Consider the following 17,786-nt stretch of genomic DNA (forward strand, 5'->3'; position numbering starts at 1 on the left):
CAGGATTACAAGCACTCAGCCAACTGGAACACAGCTACCTGTGAAGCAGGTCTGAGCACAAGCTTGTCCTGAAAGGCACTTAAATAAAAAAAAAGGTACTAACAAATATCACTGTTCAATTTCAGTGGTATAGCATATTCACCAAAAGAGAAACTCAAAAATAAAGCAACAGCACATTTGTGGTGGATTCAGTAAATTCTTTTATATATATATATATATTTATTTATTTATTTATTTATTTATTTTAAGCAAAAACATCCCACCACGCTACAGTAAATTATAAGCTTCCAGGAAAAACAGCACCTGTGTTTTCCACACCAAATAATGAAGGAAGATTGGTCTAGCATGAAAAATATTTTAAAGTAAAGTATTAATAAAATATTATTATTATATTACTTAATATTTACCTGTTTGGCTACACAAACCAGAGAAAATATTAGTATCTAGGAGACAGAAATAAGTTTGACTGTGACAATTAAGGAAGAGTAAAAGAACTTGTTATGAGTTATGGTGTAACTGAATTCCAGGCAGGAACAGGAGACCTAATAAAAAAACCACTGTTGGCAAACTGTACCTCTGGCATTCTGATTTTAATCTTCACATTCACAAACTGCTTAGACAATACTGGTTCCTGGAGGACACTCACAAATTGCAGAAACAGGACGGTCAGATAGACTGCTGTCTAAAAGAGCTGCACCTCACAAACACATTAGCACTCATGTGCCAATACTTTTCAAAATACCGTTTCATAACAGCTTGTATACAAAGAACTCAATCATAACAAGGTCTTACTACTGATAAGGAGTGTGCCGAAGACTCTTCTCCTGAAAGCCATGCTGCTTGCTTGCATTTGGACCTCCATAAACAATAAGGTGAAAATACCCCAGGCGTAAGAGTCAAAACTATTAAACAAAATAAACAGCCTTAAGTAAAAATCGAGTAAAATGAGCAAGTTCCTTCACATGTAGGTTCTTCCCCTTACGATTAAGATTTATAAATAAAGAAGATGCTACATCAAAATTTTACCTTAATATACAGTTTGTCTATAGCAATTAGTTGTCAGAACAGTAACTCACATCACAAGTTAGTGCAGTGAGGATCACAAGACTGGAAGGGTCCAACACTAATGCTGCTTCTCCCAACACCTGGACCACTTACACCATTCAAAATAATTCGTACTTTCCACCCAACACGTTAATTAATGGCATGTGTATACCTTCTGTATCTTATGTCAACACTACTCCCCCCTCCCTGTTTTTCCTCACTCCATGTTTAATTTCCTGATGTTTTTAATGGACACAAGTCACAGATCCCATCAGCTTCTGTTTACAAGCATGGTGCAGAGACACAAGGACTCCCCAACATCTCTCCTTTCAGTAAGTTTCACATTTCTCAGCAATGCTTGTCATTTGCCTCTAAGTGTATAATTTTTTACAGAACATCAACTCATTTTCATTCTCACTCTCCTCAGGGGTCACTGAATCATTCCTGAATTATATTTATTTGCTTCAAAATTTACTATGTAATTAGGACTTCGCTTAAGAACAGCTTTGACACACATATTTGTATTCTTTCTTGCCATGACACAAGTGGAAGACTTCTCCCACTAGTCTTAGCAATTACTAGCTTCTGCTACAGCCAGTTCCTTATACCTTTGCATATCTTTTGTCAATTCAAATTTTCTTTAAAAAGAAGTCTGCTATAGGATTTGTGAGATATAGCAGAAGTACAAATAGATGCATACTTTCATCTAGAAACAAGAAGCTAGCTCAGAACAATCTTCCTCTTGCAAACCCGTGTCACATTTCATACAATACCCTTCCACATTGCTTCCACCTTGTCTAAAAAATTGTTATTATTCTCTCCTAACACTTTACTTTAAACTTTCCATGTTGTCACAGTCCTACCTGCTTTTGAAGTCAAGATCCGTATCTACCCACATTTATCACTCATCTCATCTCCTTTATCTTCCTGCCTATCCACAGAAACCACATCTATTCCTCTCCAGTTGGGCAATGCCACAGCTTGTTTGCAGCCACAGTTAAACTTCTGCTGGCAGAGTTCAGATGCAAAGTGTTCCATGTTTCAGCACTCTGGGATACAGACTACTGGACTCAAATGCAGGATATTAAAAGTTTTTCTCCCACTCTTGTGCATAATTTTCAGTTTCATAAGAAACAATCCTATAGTCCAGGGATCATACCCAGCCCATTTTTACACAACTCCCTGTCCCCATGCAGAGAAGTCTGATTCCTCCCCCTGTGGAGGATGACTGTGTCCCCTTTTCCTGTGACCAAAGCACCTTCTGTTACCTGTTTTATTACCACTTGCAAGATGCCACCTTGTCTGCTGAGGTGGAAGCCCCTGCCTTAGCCTTGGACTTTCTGATCCTCAACACACACCTTCCTCTACAAACTGTTTTTTTGCCCACACCTCTCAGAGGTTGTCTGTTTGCTCAGCATATCCTGATGTAATGAACAGGTGAATCATCAGCTCTGGGGTAATTTCTAGGTGGAGCCTTTTCTATTTGAGATGCTAATATTTACCCCTGTAGCTTCCCTGAATTTCCTACCAACCTCCACAATTCACCAAAAAGCTTCTTCAGCTTCCCTGGAGGCTTGACAATTACTAACCTACATGTTCATCTGTTTACCTTAATTTAGCTTCAGCTGTGATCATTCAAACTGGAGTTCATTTCCATGTCCAACTTCCCTGAAGCATCTTCTGTGCCTCTCAAAGTCACAACTACAGTTCACTCCATCAGTTTTATGGCTTTTGTCACTGTCAGATAACACAGCTCCCTGTACCCCATGAACAACCAACCATGATATATTCTCTGGTGTGGGGAGTCAGTCTTTCACAGTGAGAACACTCAGAAATACTTTGCTCTAGCCATGTTACGAGAATTTTACCCACATTTAAATCCTGGACTCCGTAAAGTGTATCTCTTGTGCTATCACAGCAAAATCTCTTAGCTCTTCCCAAAGCAATTTCAGCCCAGCTGGTTCTCTTTTATCCACACTAATGCTGCTTTACAATTTTGCATCACCAAACCACAGTGGAATTTTCCCAGTCACCTCTATTCCTCTCTTTCTAGAGTAGGAAACCCCTTCCAACATCACTGTTTCCCTCATAACCCCCACTCCTCGTGACTCCTGCTAACCTTTTGAGGACTAGTTCTGAGTCCTAAACTAACAGCCTTCCCACCCTTTAGCCACACGCTTCTCATTTTGCTTTATAACACAAATGTGTTTGCACCCTCTAAGAAAACTAACTCAGCACTATTAATTCAAATGTTTTACATTGTTTACTTCATAAAACTGTAGCACTTGTCATGGATCAGGTAACCCCAATTTCATGTGCAGCACTAGCTCTTCCCTGACATTCTATGAAGAAAAAGAAATACATAATGCAGGCCCTCAGGAAGCATGCACAGGGTTAGGTCATATATATTAAAATTTCGGTCACATGCTACACTCCTCCAATACAGCCTGAACATGTTTCTACATCTTTGACTAAAGTGGCAGGTTTATGTAGAACAGTAACTTCAAACTCAAGTTTACAACAGAAGTGAAAGGTCTGTTGGTCGAGCTCTGGTAAAACACAATCCTCCCAACCTAGGAAAAGTGTCAACAATATACTGATTTAACACGCAGATCTATTAGGTCATGGCATGTCTTGACCTCTTTTTAACTGTGGAAAAATATATAAACACATGTCATTACAGTCAGATTGCTCATAATATAACATCCACTTGCCTCTACTCAAGTAACAGACATTACCAAACTCCATTTTTCCAAATCCTTAAGTACTGGAAGGGCCAGGAGTACAACTTTCATAATAGCTTCTCCAACCTAAGGAAAGGCACACCAGATTCTGCTGTTCGGATGCTGAAGCTAGTAAACCACTTCAGCATAAAGAGCAGAAGTTCGTCACGTATGGTAATAAACATAAAGCTACTAAGAACCATAGAAAATCCTTCATCAATTTTAGTTCAGAATCTGATAGTTTTCTGTTTGACTCTAGGTTGTTACAGTTAAAAAATATTATGTATTACAGAGGGTCAGACTAGATCATTACAACAAGCCATTCTGGCCTTATAACTATGGAGTTTCTAAGCAGTTAATCTCCTCAAAAAATCTCCTACTAAAATGGAGCATATGCAGACTCCACTTACTTAATTTAATAGGTCAAAATCTAATAAAATTCTGCATATGCAGCAAGTTATACCAGGTGGGAAAGGCTGAGATAAAATTATTGTTTCATGTCCATTTTTCCCTTCCTACCAATCCATATCCACGTTGCATGCCAAATTCAAATCACACGCTACAAGTTTACGTTCAGATCAGGAGCTCAAGATTGGGGGATGTCTGAACCACAAAATATTGAGAATTTCACTTAAAACCATGACTTTATTAATCTGTGAAATGGCATTATGATTTTGGTAAGGTTAGAAATCCCAAATCCAAAAACAAAGGCAATCTCAGCTTCCTAGTAATTTATGACCTATCTGACTCTCAAAGACAAGCCACATGCATGAAGAGGCCAAACAATCTCCTGAAGAACACTACCTGCTTGCCTTTAAAGAAATCTTACAATGAAGAATAACACTTTCCAATATGAAATTTGGAAAGGGAACAAAAGCGGAACAATAATTTTCTACAACGTGTGTAATGGTTTACTCAGCAGTCAAATTCCTTCCTCACACAAAGCTGACAAACTACTTTGGTACCATGTGTCTGGTACTCCTGGCCCCATAGGAAAAAGTAATTACTGAAGATTTCCACAACAGGGGTTTGTAGCTCTCCAGTGTGTAATTGCAGCTATAACACTCCACAAGGACTTTGTTTGCAAAGGATTGAGGTTGTTGGAATAGAAGAGTGTGTAATAACTACAAGCAAATAACCACAGGTACTGAAAATCTGAAGTCCCTGAACATTTTCTGAAAACCTTTTCTGAAGTTTGTACAAGTCTTTAGGAAAGGAAAATGTCTCTAATAAGCTTCTGTCTAGAAATTCAGTATTGACATATTCATCAGCTTTATTATGATATGTGACAAACTTCTGCTTTTCATGCTGAAGAAGTTTATTAAGTTTAGCATCAGAACAGCAGAAGTTGGTGTGCCTTTCCTTAGATTGGAGACGCTTCTACTAAAGTTGTACTCCTGGCCCTTCAAGTACTTAAGGATTGAGAAAAACGGAGTTTGGTAATGATGCTGGACAAAAGCCTTACATATCTTTCAGAACAGGTTCCAGGTGATGCAGTTCCTTTACAGTTCCCTTTGCCTTATCCAAGCACACCTGAATCCCTGGCACATGGACTGCAGCATTGTGCTGCCACAACAGCTCAGAAAAGTGAACGTTTTCATGGGCCACCAAATCTAGCTCCAGGTCCAAAATCCTTTCAGCAGATGCCAACAAAGACAATAGCAGGTTGGTTATATTGTGCAGATTTTGCCTGAACAGAGCAGCAAACCAAAAGTGAACGGACAAAGCATGTTGTTTTTTTTTTTTTTTAATCATGTTTTTTAAGCTGAGTATTACTACATTGGCCTGAGCAAAGAAAATAGAAGTGTGCCGAGACTCAGAAGCATAATTCTGCAGTTATTTTATACCTAATAATTAGGTCTCTGTGGTGGATATGTTGGAGTCTGTTTAGCAGAGCATTTAGGTTGTAAAGATTTAAGAGAGTTAAGTCACAAGAGCTTTAAGTAATAAGGTTAAAACCAGTATTCCTTAAAGGGACATGGTCAAGGCTTGAAGCCAAATTTCTTTTCAAACTCGCCAACAGTTTTAGGCTAGAGATTATCCCGAACAAGACACCTCCTCTTATCCTGCATCAGACAAGACATCCCAGTCCAATTCACTTTCCATTTATACAGTATGTTCAGCTGCAAGGAAGAGCATCAAGAAACTGAAATCAACACAAAGCTGTTGAAATACCATTTCTTCTTTATGTTTTTTTAATGCTCCGACTCCCCAGACACAGGCAATCCGAAAGGGAACAAAATCAAGATTTTTAATTCCTTTCACATAGTTCCTACCCCATTCATCCTGCCCAGCAATTTTAAGATTTTTACTAATTTTTACTTTTTGTGTGGCCAGCAAAAGTAAATCCTGCAAACAAAGCAGGCAACATTTACTCATATCTGACACTGCCAAAATTTCATTTTCTCTCCGCAGAGGGTTTCCATGAACTGAACCTCTCTCAGCATATGCTTCCATGCTGAATGCATGGACCCACCTCCCACACAGTTCTGTCCAAATCCCACCCCAACTCATCTGACAAAAGGATGAACATGCACTCGAGAGCAGCATGCCAGAGGGATCATAAACTAAGCCACAACTATTAGCTGGCAGCATTCCCTTTCATTTTTAGGATGCCCACACGTAGCTATCAGAGAGGCAGCATTCCTGCCAGTACTGTGCTCCAATTCCTTGCCACTTTCCTCAACAGCAGGACATGAATCCAAGCCATAATATGGTGCTTAGTAAGTTCAACCAGCATCAGTCAAAAAAATTCCTCAGCTGAGGACTTATCATCTAACTTCATCCTCTAGCCACAGCTGGTCTCTTGCACCCCACACTACACAAGGAGGGAAAGGCTGCTAAGATCTGTAAGTACTCAACATTTTGTTATTTTTAAGTGTAATTATTCAATTATTCAAAGTTCATAAAGGGGAAAATAGCTTAAAAGGACAGTAAGAAATCTATTTTGAAAGCCTGGTGAAGGAGTTAGATGTCTCTAATGTGTTAGAGATACATTAAATGTTTATGATGCACCAGGTAAATCACATTTGCATCTTTTCATGAAATTAACAATCAGAGATTTCTCAGTTTTTTGGGTTTTTTAAAATCTGGATTAGACTTGAAGCTTTCTTCCCAGCTGCAAGAGACACATAGATGCACATAATGCATTGAGCTGAAATCTGCTCATCACAGAAGACAGAAGTATTCATATAAAGACAGTTAAACAGAGAAATGCTGAAAAGCTCATATGCCTGTCAGTATTACTTCAGTTCTTTCAAAACTTGCAAATAGCATTCCAACTCAACAACTGTCAGGCAGAACAACTGTTTTGGATCACCACTCCCATTTTCTTCTATAAAACAATTATTTAATAGTTACCTGCAGTAGCTGTGATCAAATCAAATAAAACATGGGCTGTCCAAAAACAATCCCTAGCAATACACAAGGCACATTTCAGAGGGAGTAAATTTCATGAAGTTGAGAGTAATTAGTACCAATTGACTGAGAAGAATAAATACAAACCAAAACTGTCATAATCAGATTCAGGAATCATTTATTAGGTGTTTTCCAGGGGACCAAAAAGCCACTACTGCTCAAGCAAGGAGGACAGCTGAATTCCACTCCACCTCAAAGATCTATAAATCCATGGTAAAATACATGAAATAAACTATATTGACACAGGTTGTGTGGTCCAAGATGTAGAAAGTTAAATGCAGGGAAAAGCAAGAGACTTAACAAAAAAATCTGAATAGAGACAAAACACCAACAAGGGTATTGCCCTCCCAACTCATCAGCTGATTTGACTGCTGATGGTGAAAAAGCATTAAGCATCCCATAAACACTTGCCCCATGCTCAGGAAGAAACAAGCACCTATGAGATAAGGTACTTTCCAGCCCATGGCAAGTGAAGATAATGTTAAATTATTTGATGTACAAGTAATAGAAATTAGAAGGTCTAAAAAACTGCAACTTGCATCTAATTGAAGTAGTCTGTAGCCCAGTGGCCTTTGTTTTAAATGCATCCAGAGAGATTAGAAAAGAAACTCCAAGAGAAGCAGAGTATGACACCCAAGGTGACACTCAGAGCACACCTATAGGAGGTCAGGTACCTACAGATCACTGAGCACTCCAGACAAATGTCTGAAATGTCCAAGGAGTTAAAGTTCTGGGAAAAAAAAAAAAAAAAAAGATGCTTACTGTTCAGCACTGGCTTGGAAAGACTGATCCAAACTGTACTCACATGGAATTTTCTGAGACACACAACACACTTAGGGCAGAACAGTGTCTTAGTAAAGTGTGAGATGACATAATATGGTAGGTGTCCAGTGAAACAGTAATAGACAGCCACTTGAGAGGTTGGCCATGATCAGTGGTGTTTCCCGTTCCAAAGCCAGCCATATTTCACTCCTTCTCAACTGGGCATTTGCCACTTACACAAGCAGGACACAGAAGCCAGTCAAAAGGCAAATAATAAAAGCAGAATTATGCACAGCAGCCTAGTCGGGTGTAAGGAGGGCCTAAGAGAAAAGAATCCATCTGAAATTTTTCTAAATGCAAAGAGATCTGATCCAAACATCCAGGATATACCTACACAATAGGAATCTGTATCACAGAAAGCATCTGCCAAATTTTACAGGTGACCATTTACAAGCACAACAATACTTCAGCAAAGCTCTTGGTAAACATGGCTAAAGCAGGCACAGATAAGCACACACCAACAATACAAGTAAAACAGATTTTGTTTTGTTGTGTTGATGAGATTAACACAACAATATTAAATGCAATTTCACTACTAAATGAACTTTTGAAGCACCATCAGAAAGTAAAGGCAGCAAAGAAAAGCAAATCCAAGTGCTAAAGAGAAACCTTTTAAACTCCTAACTCCAGAAACTGTTCTTTGCATGAACAGCAAACTGCTTACATACAGTTCCACACCAAGAAAATGCCAGGTGTTAACCAGTAAGCTCTAACATAAGAAAGAGGCAGAGTTAGTGAAGACTCTACAAACTTTCACAGCAACTCCAAATCTGTTTTCAAGACCACATAGGGAATTAACAGAATGAAAAAGCAACAAAGAAAGACTTATTAGACACATCCCTCTAGATCAAGATCTCTTGAAAGAGCAGCAAGAACAGCTTTTATGGAGTGATTTTTCAAGTATTTTTCAAAACACTCAGTAAAATTTGACCACAAGGCACAAAAAAATATGCAGGAAGAAATTTCAAAGGAAATTTATAGGAAGATGATTTGCCATCAGACATATGCACTTCACATGCATTCAAGTCAAGTACTTGAAATAAGGTCCTGGATTAAAAAAGCAGTTTAATTTGCTTGGACTTTCAATGCTGCTGTGTTAAGTGGCAACTAGATCTTGAATTGTTATGAGTATAAAATTAGGTTCTTTCAGCATTTAGATTAAATGCAGCACTTTATTGCATATTAAAAGAGTATGCTAATAACAACTTTAACAAGTTAGGCCTGGCAGATCCCAGACTGAAGGAGTCAGCTCGAAGTACACCATGAGGGTAAGAAGGAAGCAGACACTATTCAAATTCAGGAAGCATCTCTGCACCTTTCCTTCATCCCACTGAGAAATATAGGGAGGTTTCAAGTAGTTCATAGTCCCCTGAATACCTAAAAAGTAGGTTCCACACTGTTTGTTGAAACTTGCAGTAACAGTGCCCAAAGCTGAAAGGATGAAGATTTTAAACAGAAAATCTAATTATCACCTGTGCATCAAAAGCCAGAGATGGCTTGCAGGTTTTACTGAACAACAGAAAAAGCTAGAAATCTTAAAAAGTTCTCTCCAATTACAGCTTTATAAACCTAAAACTTAACTCTCAACACAAAAACGCTCTTTTAGTAGAGAACACTTCTATCTTAGCCTTATTACCCAAATTTCTAATGCACTTTATTTTGCTCCAACACTACCTACACTGGTAACTTCCTGACTAAGGACAACTAGAGAAATGGAGTTCATAACAGTCACACAGCAAATTATAAATGAATCATTATGTTATTTTAATATCCTAGTGTTATAACCTTGCATTTCTGCTACTACTTTTAATGTTCAATTCTATTCTTCATCATTTTGACCTACAAAAAGACAGATTGGGGTTTTTTTTAATTCTACAACTATTTCAGAACAGGCACAACAGAAAGTTGAAGGCACTGCATTCAGTCTTTCAAAGAACACTGAGGTAAGTTGAGGCCATTACATCAAGGTGGGGAAAAATCCTTTAAAGAGAAGCTCACTTGGCCACTTATAGGTATAGGTATTTCTAAGTACACAACAAGATTGAACATGTTTTCATTTCTTTTATCATTAACATCCATTTCCATTTTCCTTCTTTGCTTCTTTCACTTGGATGTCAACACAGTTCAATTCAGTACTGGAACTCAAATTTTGCTGGCAATATAGGGATGGACAGTTAAGTTCTCAGAGTGGTATTCCAACACTCCAGCTGTTTTGACAAAAAATGTCACAAGCTCTTCTAATTCTTCAGCACAGCCACAAGATAAACATTAGGCGAACAAGAAAATATCATTCCTAACCTCCAGACAATGTCATTTCACACAGCAATCAACTTGAAATTCTAGAGTGCAAGAGTTCACACAAGTCATTCTCCCACATAACTCTGGCAGCCAAATCTCACACAGATACTGTGGATCAGGCCCCAAGATAAAGGCACATTACACAAAAGCACTATGACCTCATGGGACTAAGTCAGGTACTGTGCACAGGGATGAGGGAAGAACCCCACTGCCAACATCCTTGGCATTATAATTATCAGGTGGAAAGTGACAGTGAAGACACAGCTTAAGCTGCTATGAACCAAAGAGGAGAAAAACTAGAAGAAAACCATCAGTCTTGAGACAGCAAGGGCTGGGGACAAAGAAGGATGCAATAGAAGTGAGCAAGTGAAAGGGCATGAGCTATGTGTCAGGACAATGACAAACAGAGCCAGTGACCAAGTGATCCAGCCTCAGCCGGGTCCACTTTGCTATGACCCCTGCAAGCTGTGCTGAGACAGCAGTTATTCCCGTCACCAAGTCAGGAGACAGGAAAGATCAGGAAAAGAAATTTTATCTAGTTGAGATGTGGGTTAAAATCAACAGTTACAAGAGAAAGCCAAGAAAGTTAACAATGCAAGACTGATGTGAAAAACTAGACTGCTTCCCTGGGATTAGTTTTATTTAATATGTACTATTTTCGTAAATACAACACTAAATGCAAACTAATAAAGCAAACTATGCCAAGAGAAGATTATCAGACATAATCCAGACACAGCTGCTCAGAACAGGAGTGTATGCAACCTCTCTTGCACTTAAGCAATGGAATCAAAATACGAAGAAGTCTCCTAAAAGCCTCAATATTCAGGATTTCTTTTCTCCTTCACTTCACTTACACTCACTGCATATTTTCCTGCTTCCAAAGAATCCCTTAATTTGCTCCTACAACAGCCCATTACCACTGAGTTATTTCACACATCCCCTGAACTGCTGCAGAGAAGCCCAGACTCACAATTCCTCTGAGCTTACATTTTCTGTCAGGTGTTTCCTATTTCTATGGCAGACACAGCTCAATGATTCTGGAAAAAACAAAACAAAGCAAACAAAATACACAAAGGAAACAAAAAATGCCACATAACAAAACAACAACAAATAAACAACAAATCAAAACAAATAAACAAAGGGAAAAAAGGAAAAAAAACACACACAAAAAATTATTTGTTCTCCAAGACAGTAAAAAAAATGTAGCACTTGCCATCAAGAAGACATATATGCTAGCTGGTCTTTCAGGAACAAAGGCAGCAACCAGACGTGTTTGGTCACAAACACTAAGCACTGTTTTAGATTAGCAATTCATTAAAATACGATTAATGTACATAATTCAAGAGGAGGGTGGAAAGTAAATCAATAAATTAAAACACTATCCTTCTGACTGGCAGGCTTCTTGTGACACTGACACATGGCTTTTTCCACGTTTTCCTTTATATGTAAAACTGCAATCCAGATGCGATTAACAGAGTCCCAATCATCTACATTTATTCCGTGGGGGTTTGTGTTGTCTTTCTTTGTTAGTCTCAGCTCTACACCATCCAACCCCACACAACTATGTAGTCCTATACATGTACCATTTTGAATAGGAAAAAAAACAGCTTTTCCAACTTTCTTACTAACAGCTCACTGATGTCTCAACAAGATTAGTTCATTTCACTGGAAAGGCAAAAGAATCAAGAGAAGTGCCATTTTGTTGGGCTTTTTTTTAAAAAAGTAACAATTAATAAAGCCTCCTCCTTGCCCCAATTGTTTTATTTCAGCTCCTGGTATCTGTTTTGTTTTTCACACTGCTCTACCTCAAAATACTTCTGTATCAGGTTAGATGGTTGCTTCTTATGAGAACTTATAAGCTCATCCTTTCAGTCATGCCTATTTCAGAAAATATATTTCTTGATGCTTAGTAAATTGACTAATCTAATTGCAATCTTATAATAAAGTTGTTCAGTATCATCTATTTAAATAAATGCTGGTCTTCTGTCTTTGCACAGCAGATGGAAATGGAAGATAAAATTTTTGCGGTAAATCTTCACACAAAGTCACCAGCCACCTCAAATTTCTTCTTTAGCTCTTCATACAAACAAAGAATAAATGAAACACAAGAGCACACCATTCCAGGCTCCTGAAATTATTTTGTCCTAAAAACTCTACAGATCAAGAATAAACACCTTGAAAAGAGAAGACACTTTCAGTAGCTCAATCATTCAGTTCATGTTCTTTCACTATTCCTCGTGAACAGTGTGTAAATATGTTCTTAAGACAATCAGCTTCAAGTGGTATCAAACCCTCTTTACTTTAAAGGACACTCTGAAAACATTTTGAGGATGAACCACCAAAAAGAATAAAACCATCTCTAATACACATAAGCATCCTTCGGCTAATAAGACTCAGTTTTAATTAAGAGATTTTGGCAAAACCTTCAAAATGAGTAGACAAGTCTGCACAGTTTACACAGAAGTGTACAAAAAGCATATTTAAGATGAACTTTCTACTTGTGCACCTCTCCTGAGCCCTTAAACACATGTGTTTAATAAAAGGGCTGAAACTTAATTCAGAAACACTCCTCAAAAACAGCACTCTCCCCAAAAGAACACATCTCAAGATGCCCTGTTGGGCATCATACACCATCACCGACACAGGGCTTTTGACTCAAAAGAGTGACGAACAGCTGGATAAAAGGAGCTGTTATCAATAAACCTGTGTGACAGAAGAGCTGAACTGCCAGCAGTGCCAGTTTTTTTATCATTCCTGGCAAAGGAGCTGAGAACATTAAAACTACACTTTTAAGCCGCAGGGCACGGCTGCGCTCGGGGACGCCCTGTGACCGCAGCGTTCAGCGCAGGGAGACACGTCCCGGTAGCGTGAGCCCTGGCAGATGGTTTCCCCCACGGATTTATCATTATTTTTTAGCACAAGGCAGCAAGAAATGGGAAACCGGAGACAGCACTATAATCCACTGCGCAGAGAAAGTGCCGGCTTCCCTCAACCTGTTCAGCAAGGGGACGAGGCTCGGTAACAGGATGAGGAGATAATTAGGAATGTATGTGAAATAACAATGCACGCTCTAAGGCGAGTATACGGAGTGACAGCAGCCTGCTTCCTGCCCGCGCCGTTCTCTGGGCGATTCAACTCGTGTTCGAGCCAACTCCCAAAGTCAGCTACGGTTCCTCCCGGGGCTCCGGACCTCCCCGGCCGGGACCGCCGCTCCTGTAGCCGCATCTGCTCCCTCGCCATGCGGCACCTCCGCCTCAGGAGTGCAGGTGGCGGCCCGGGCCGCGGCCACCCGCGGCTCAAGAGGGAAGCACCGGCACGCCCGTCCCCGTTCCAGGGAGGCTGAAACCCACTTCGCCCAGGACAAAGCCAAACCCTGCCCAGGAGTGTCCCCCCGCTCCGCCGCCGCCGCCCCGCTCACCTCGCACGCAGAGCAGCGACATGGCGGCCCCGGCAGCCGCCCCCGGCTCTCCTCATGCCGCCCCGCGGACACCGGGCGGCGGCGGCGCCTCAGCCGGGGCGGGGCCGTCCCGCCGGGGCAGGGCCGCGTGACGAGGGACGCGTCAGGGGGAGCCCGCGGCTGGCCGAGCGGGGTACGCTCGGGTGCGGGGCTTTGCTGCTTAGCCTCTCTTCTTTTCAGGCTTTTGTTTCACTCCCGAAAGGTGAGGGAACTCGATGCAGGAGGAACGCCCTGGATGTGTCTTCGCTGGAGTGCTCGGACTAGTTCTGGTATGCTAGCGTAAGAATTATGAATGTGAGAGGGACCCTTAGGAATCATCGAGTCCAGCTATTGGCCCTGTACAGCTCAACCCAAAAATCCCACCGTGTGTCTGAGAGCATTGTTCAAATGCGTTTTGAACTCTGTCAAACTTGGTGGTGTGACCACTTCCCTGGGGAGTGTGTTCCAGTGCCCAGCCACCCTCTAGGTGAAGAACTTTATCCCAAAATCCAACCAAAACCTCCCCTGACACAACTTCAGGCCATTCTTTCAGGTCCTGTCACTGATCACAGGAGAGAAGATATCAGTGCCTGCTCTTCTGCTTCCCCTCCTGAGGAAGAGGTAAACTGCTGTGAGGTCTCCCTTCAGTCTCCTCCAGGATAAACAAGCCAAGTGACCTCAGCCAGTCCTCATACAGCTTCCCCTCAAGGCCCTTCCCCATCTCCACTGCTGATGAAGGAGCTCAGCTGACGATGAAGAAGGACTGAAGCACAGCAACAGTTGTCTGTATCCCCCCATGTGGAAAAAGCCATAAGCAAACACTTAGGGAAAAGCAGGACAAGCAGATGTGATTATTGTGTCTTAAAGCTCTCTCTCAGTACCCTTCCAGCTACAATGGCCAACCAGCTCTGAGGGTTTCCGGAATCCTCATGTTTGTGTGACTGGTAATATCCAGTCCATCTCTCTGCTTATCTAGTCTATCTCAGACCCCTCCAAAGTCTGCATTCTCATCTTCTGATTGAGCAACTCACAGGTCAGCTGCTTGTTGCAGAAAGAACCTCCTGAGGTCGTTTCCCTTGAGCCCAGTTCTAGCAGTTTTCTCTTGACTGCCTCTAATGCTTTTAGTGCTGCTTCATCCCAAACTATAAATAGCCACAACACTGCAGAACGTGCTTCTAGTTCCAAACAGAAGACCTAGCAAATAATTTCTGAAATTGAAACTCAACAGCAAAATGTCATATAATGGGATTGCTATTCTGTTAATATTTAAAACCCCAAAGTCTGCAGAGAGTGTGAAGGACAAGACTCCTACTTGGGTGTTTCAAAACACAGCCAACCTTCCCAAGGTTCACACCTAGACAAGGGAGATTTAATTTCTGCACAGCAGATTTTTCTGCCTTTATGTTTGCTGCCCAGAAGTGCATCAGTGAAGGGAATGTGTCAAAAACATACATGTCTCTGAGATACCAAGAAGAACCACTTGTAAGGATAAACCATGATATTCCTGCAAACAATCAACCAGACTGTGTGCTAAGGGTGTTACCAAAGGCAGACTCAAGGGACTGGGAACACTTTGACTTGGCAGTGTGAATGGGAACGGTCTGTGCAGGGAGCTGCAAGTGCCAGCACTGAGGCAGTCAGGGAAGAAATCTCCTTGCCCCTGAAGTGGTTTTAGTGCTGCTGAAATGCTGCTAGACTCCTCAAAAGCTCTGCTTTGCTTCTCTATGTGTTCATCATATAGGAGCAGCTGCAGACTGAGTAAGAGTTCCAGCACAGCGGACTCTGCATTGTGGCAGTACATCATCCAAGCCTGCCCCACCTGTGAGCTGGGCACCTCTCTGACTTTCCAGTTAACTTGAAGGGAAGTTAGTGTTCCACTCTGCAAAGTCCATTATTATTTACTTCCCAATTGTCTGAGGGTATAGTGCCATGTCCCTTTTCAGATCTCCATTTCTCCTTTGCATTTCTTCAGAGCCTCAGAGCTGTTCATCAGCAAAAGGTTTGCACAGGGGTCCCTGAACTACTCTGATGCCTTTCCTGTCTTCTTTGCAGCCTTGTTGCAAACAAAACCCTTTGAACCGTGCATAAGCTAATTTCTGCCACAACCACACAATCTCATCATGACTGCTCTCTTCCCTTTACTGGGCCCCATTGCTCTGCCTGTCCTAATTTAAAAATTAAAACATTCGAGGCCATAACTGGCACAGACTGCATCACACAGCACCTGGTACAGCAAGTGCCTATCTTGCCCACAGCTTGTAAATGCTACCAGAATAGGAAAATTATCTCATCAAGGGCAGATGATGTCATACGCATTTTAAAATCATGATAATGCATTATTAGCAAGTGTGGCAATTAAGTAAGTGTCTTGTAGCTAGGATGACCACCAACATTAACAGTGAACACTGGGGTTATCACAAATGTTATGATTTCCCTGCAGTTCTGAGGTCTAATTAGACGCAAATGTTTTACCAGACTTCATCTAATCAAAATAAATCATTTGTACTTGTGTGTCTGTCCATCCCTCCTCTCCTTTCCATATCAGATAGGCTGGAAGAAAGATAAAGTCATTGCTGCAAAACTTCTGCAAAGCAGAGTTACCTTTTTCTAACTTATGCTTGCTCTTTGAAATCAACTTCCTTATGTTTTCCCAGCTGAAGTGACACTTCCCAGTGGATCTTGCTCTCTTATTGCTTTTAGTTCTTCAACTGGACATTGTTGTCATAAATACAAAAAATAGCTTAGAGATAGAAAAGCTGCAGTAGAAAGAGAGGTAAAAAAAACCCAAATTCTGTGCTGTTCTCGAGCTATTAAATATGACTAATCTTTCCAAGTTTGTTTCTAAAAATCCACAAAAGGGAATGCCAGGTTCACAAATGCTTAACTAGAAGTAAAGCCCTAAAACCTGTTGCAGCAGACCAGATCTAAATTGTGCAGCTGGTGTGTTCTGGTAGCATAGGCAGCACACTCCATCAGCAGTGTACTTTTTTTTTTTTTTATTGGAGACTTCTGTTGAATTAAGGAGGAAGAACACAGTACACTGAGCATACTACAGTAACTCCCATACACACTGAGAATATTTGCCTTCCTGAACAACAAAAGGTACTCTGCAAACACAAAACAGAGGCATTACTGGCAACTGCAAAGTGACACCTGATTTTTTTACTCCCTGAAGAGCAAGAGTTAATTTTCTCTGGCTACTCAGACCCCCAGCCATGGGTGAACCCTCAGTTCACCTGCTGTTGAATAGGAAAGTAATAAATGGGTGATACTCCAGTCACTGCAGCTTACCAGCTGTTTTGTATCTGCCTATTTGCTCTAATTTCCCTGTTCAGAGAGCAATACTATAGTTATATTGATAGTCCACAAAAACTGTGTTTGCTTCTTCTCTTCTTATTCTGCATTTTTTGAGTTTTGTATTTATTGCTAGAGAATGGCTCAAGCTGAAAGTTAGTGTGTAGCAAACCCACATGGGCTTTATTTTAAATGAAAGGGTTTAGATCTGTTAAACCATTTTTACTGTTATGCAACTGACAAAAAATCATCTCAGATCTGGTTTTTGAGGCTAAGCTCTAAAGATAAGGAAAAAAAAAAGCTTTTAATTTACCCTATGACATTTGGCAGGAAGTCAGTGCTGAATATAGACTAAGCAGTTGATTGATATTCTGATATTGGGAGGCAGCCCTCACATTTATTTGGCTGTAAAATAACAGGCTACTGAAATGGCTTTCACTGGTATTTCTGATCAATTTCTTTATTAATAAAATGTAATATTTGCACACCACTAGGGGACAAAATTATCTCTTTTACAACCCTGTATGGTGTTTTACCTGTGTGCAATACACATTTGAATAGCATCTTGAAATGCACTATTCTCTGGAATGGATTACAGCCTATAGTGCACTAGCTAAAAAACACCATGCACTGAAATGTACAGGGAGGCAGCCAGCCATCCTCTCAATTATACATGAACTATAATGTCGCTTTTAACACTCAAAAATGTTCAAAAAAATTTAAAGGTTGGGGAATGGATAGGACTTCTGCAC

General features: G+C 40.5%; 1 protein-coding gene across 1 annotated transcript in view; it reads right to left on the reverse strand.

Moving 5' to 3' along the window:
• Positions 1-13,809, reverse strand: part of UNC13B (unc-13 homolog B) — a 210,392-nt gene extending 196,583 nt beyond the window's left edge. Inside the window, exon 1 of the mRNA XM_054003085.1 lies at positions 13,723-13,809. Coding sequence (XP_053859060.1) covers positions 13,723-13,744 — 22 coding nt within the window. The 5' untranslated portion in view covers positions 13,745-13,809. The remainder of the gene's footprint in view (positions 1-13,722) is intronic.
• Between the last annotated feature and the right edge of the window lie 3,977 nt (positions 13,810-17,786).

This window comes from Vidua macroura, chromosome Z (assembly GCF_024509145.1).
Source record: "Vidua macroura isolate BioBank_ID:100142 chromosome Z, ASM2450914v1, whole genome shotgun sequence".
In the NCBI taxonomy this organism is placed as follows: Eukaryota; Metazoa; Chordata; class Aves; order Passeriformes; family Viduidae; genus Vidua; species Vidua macroura.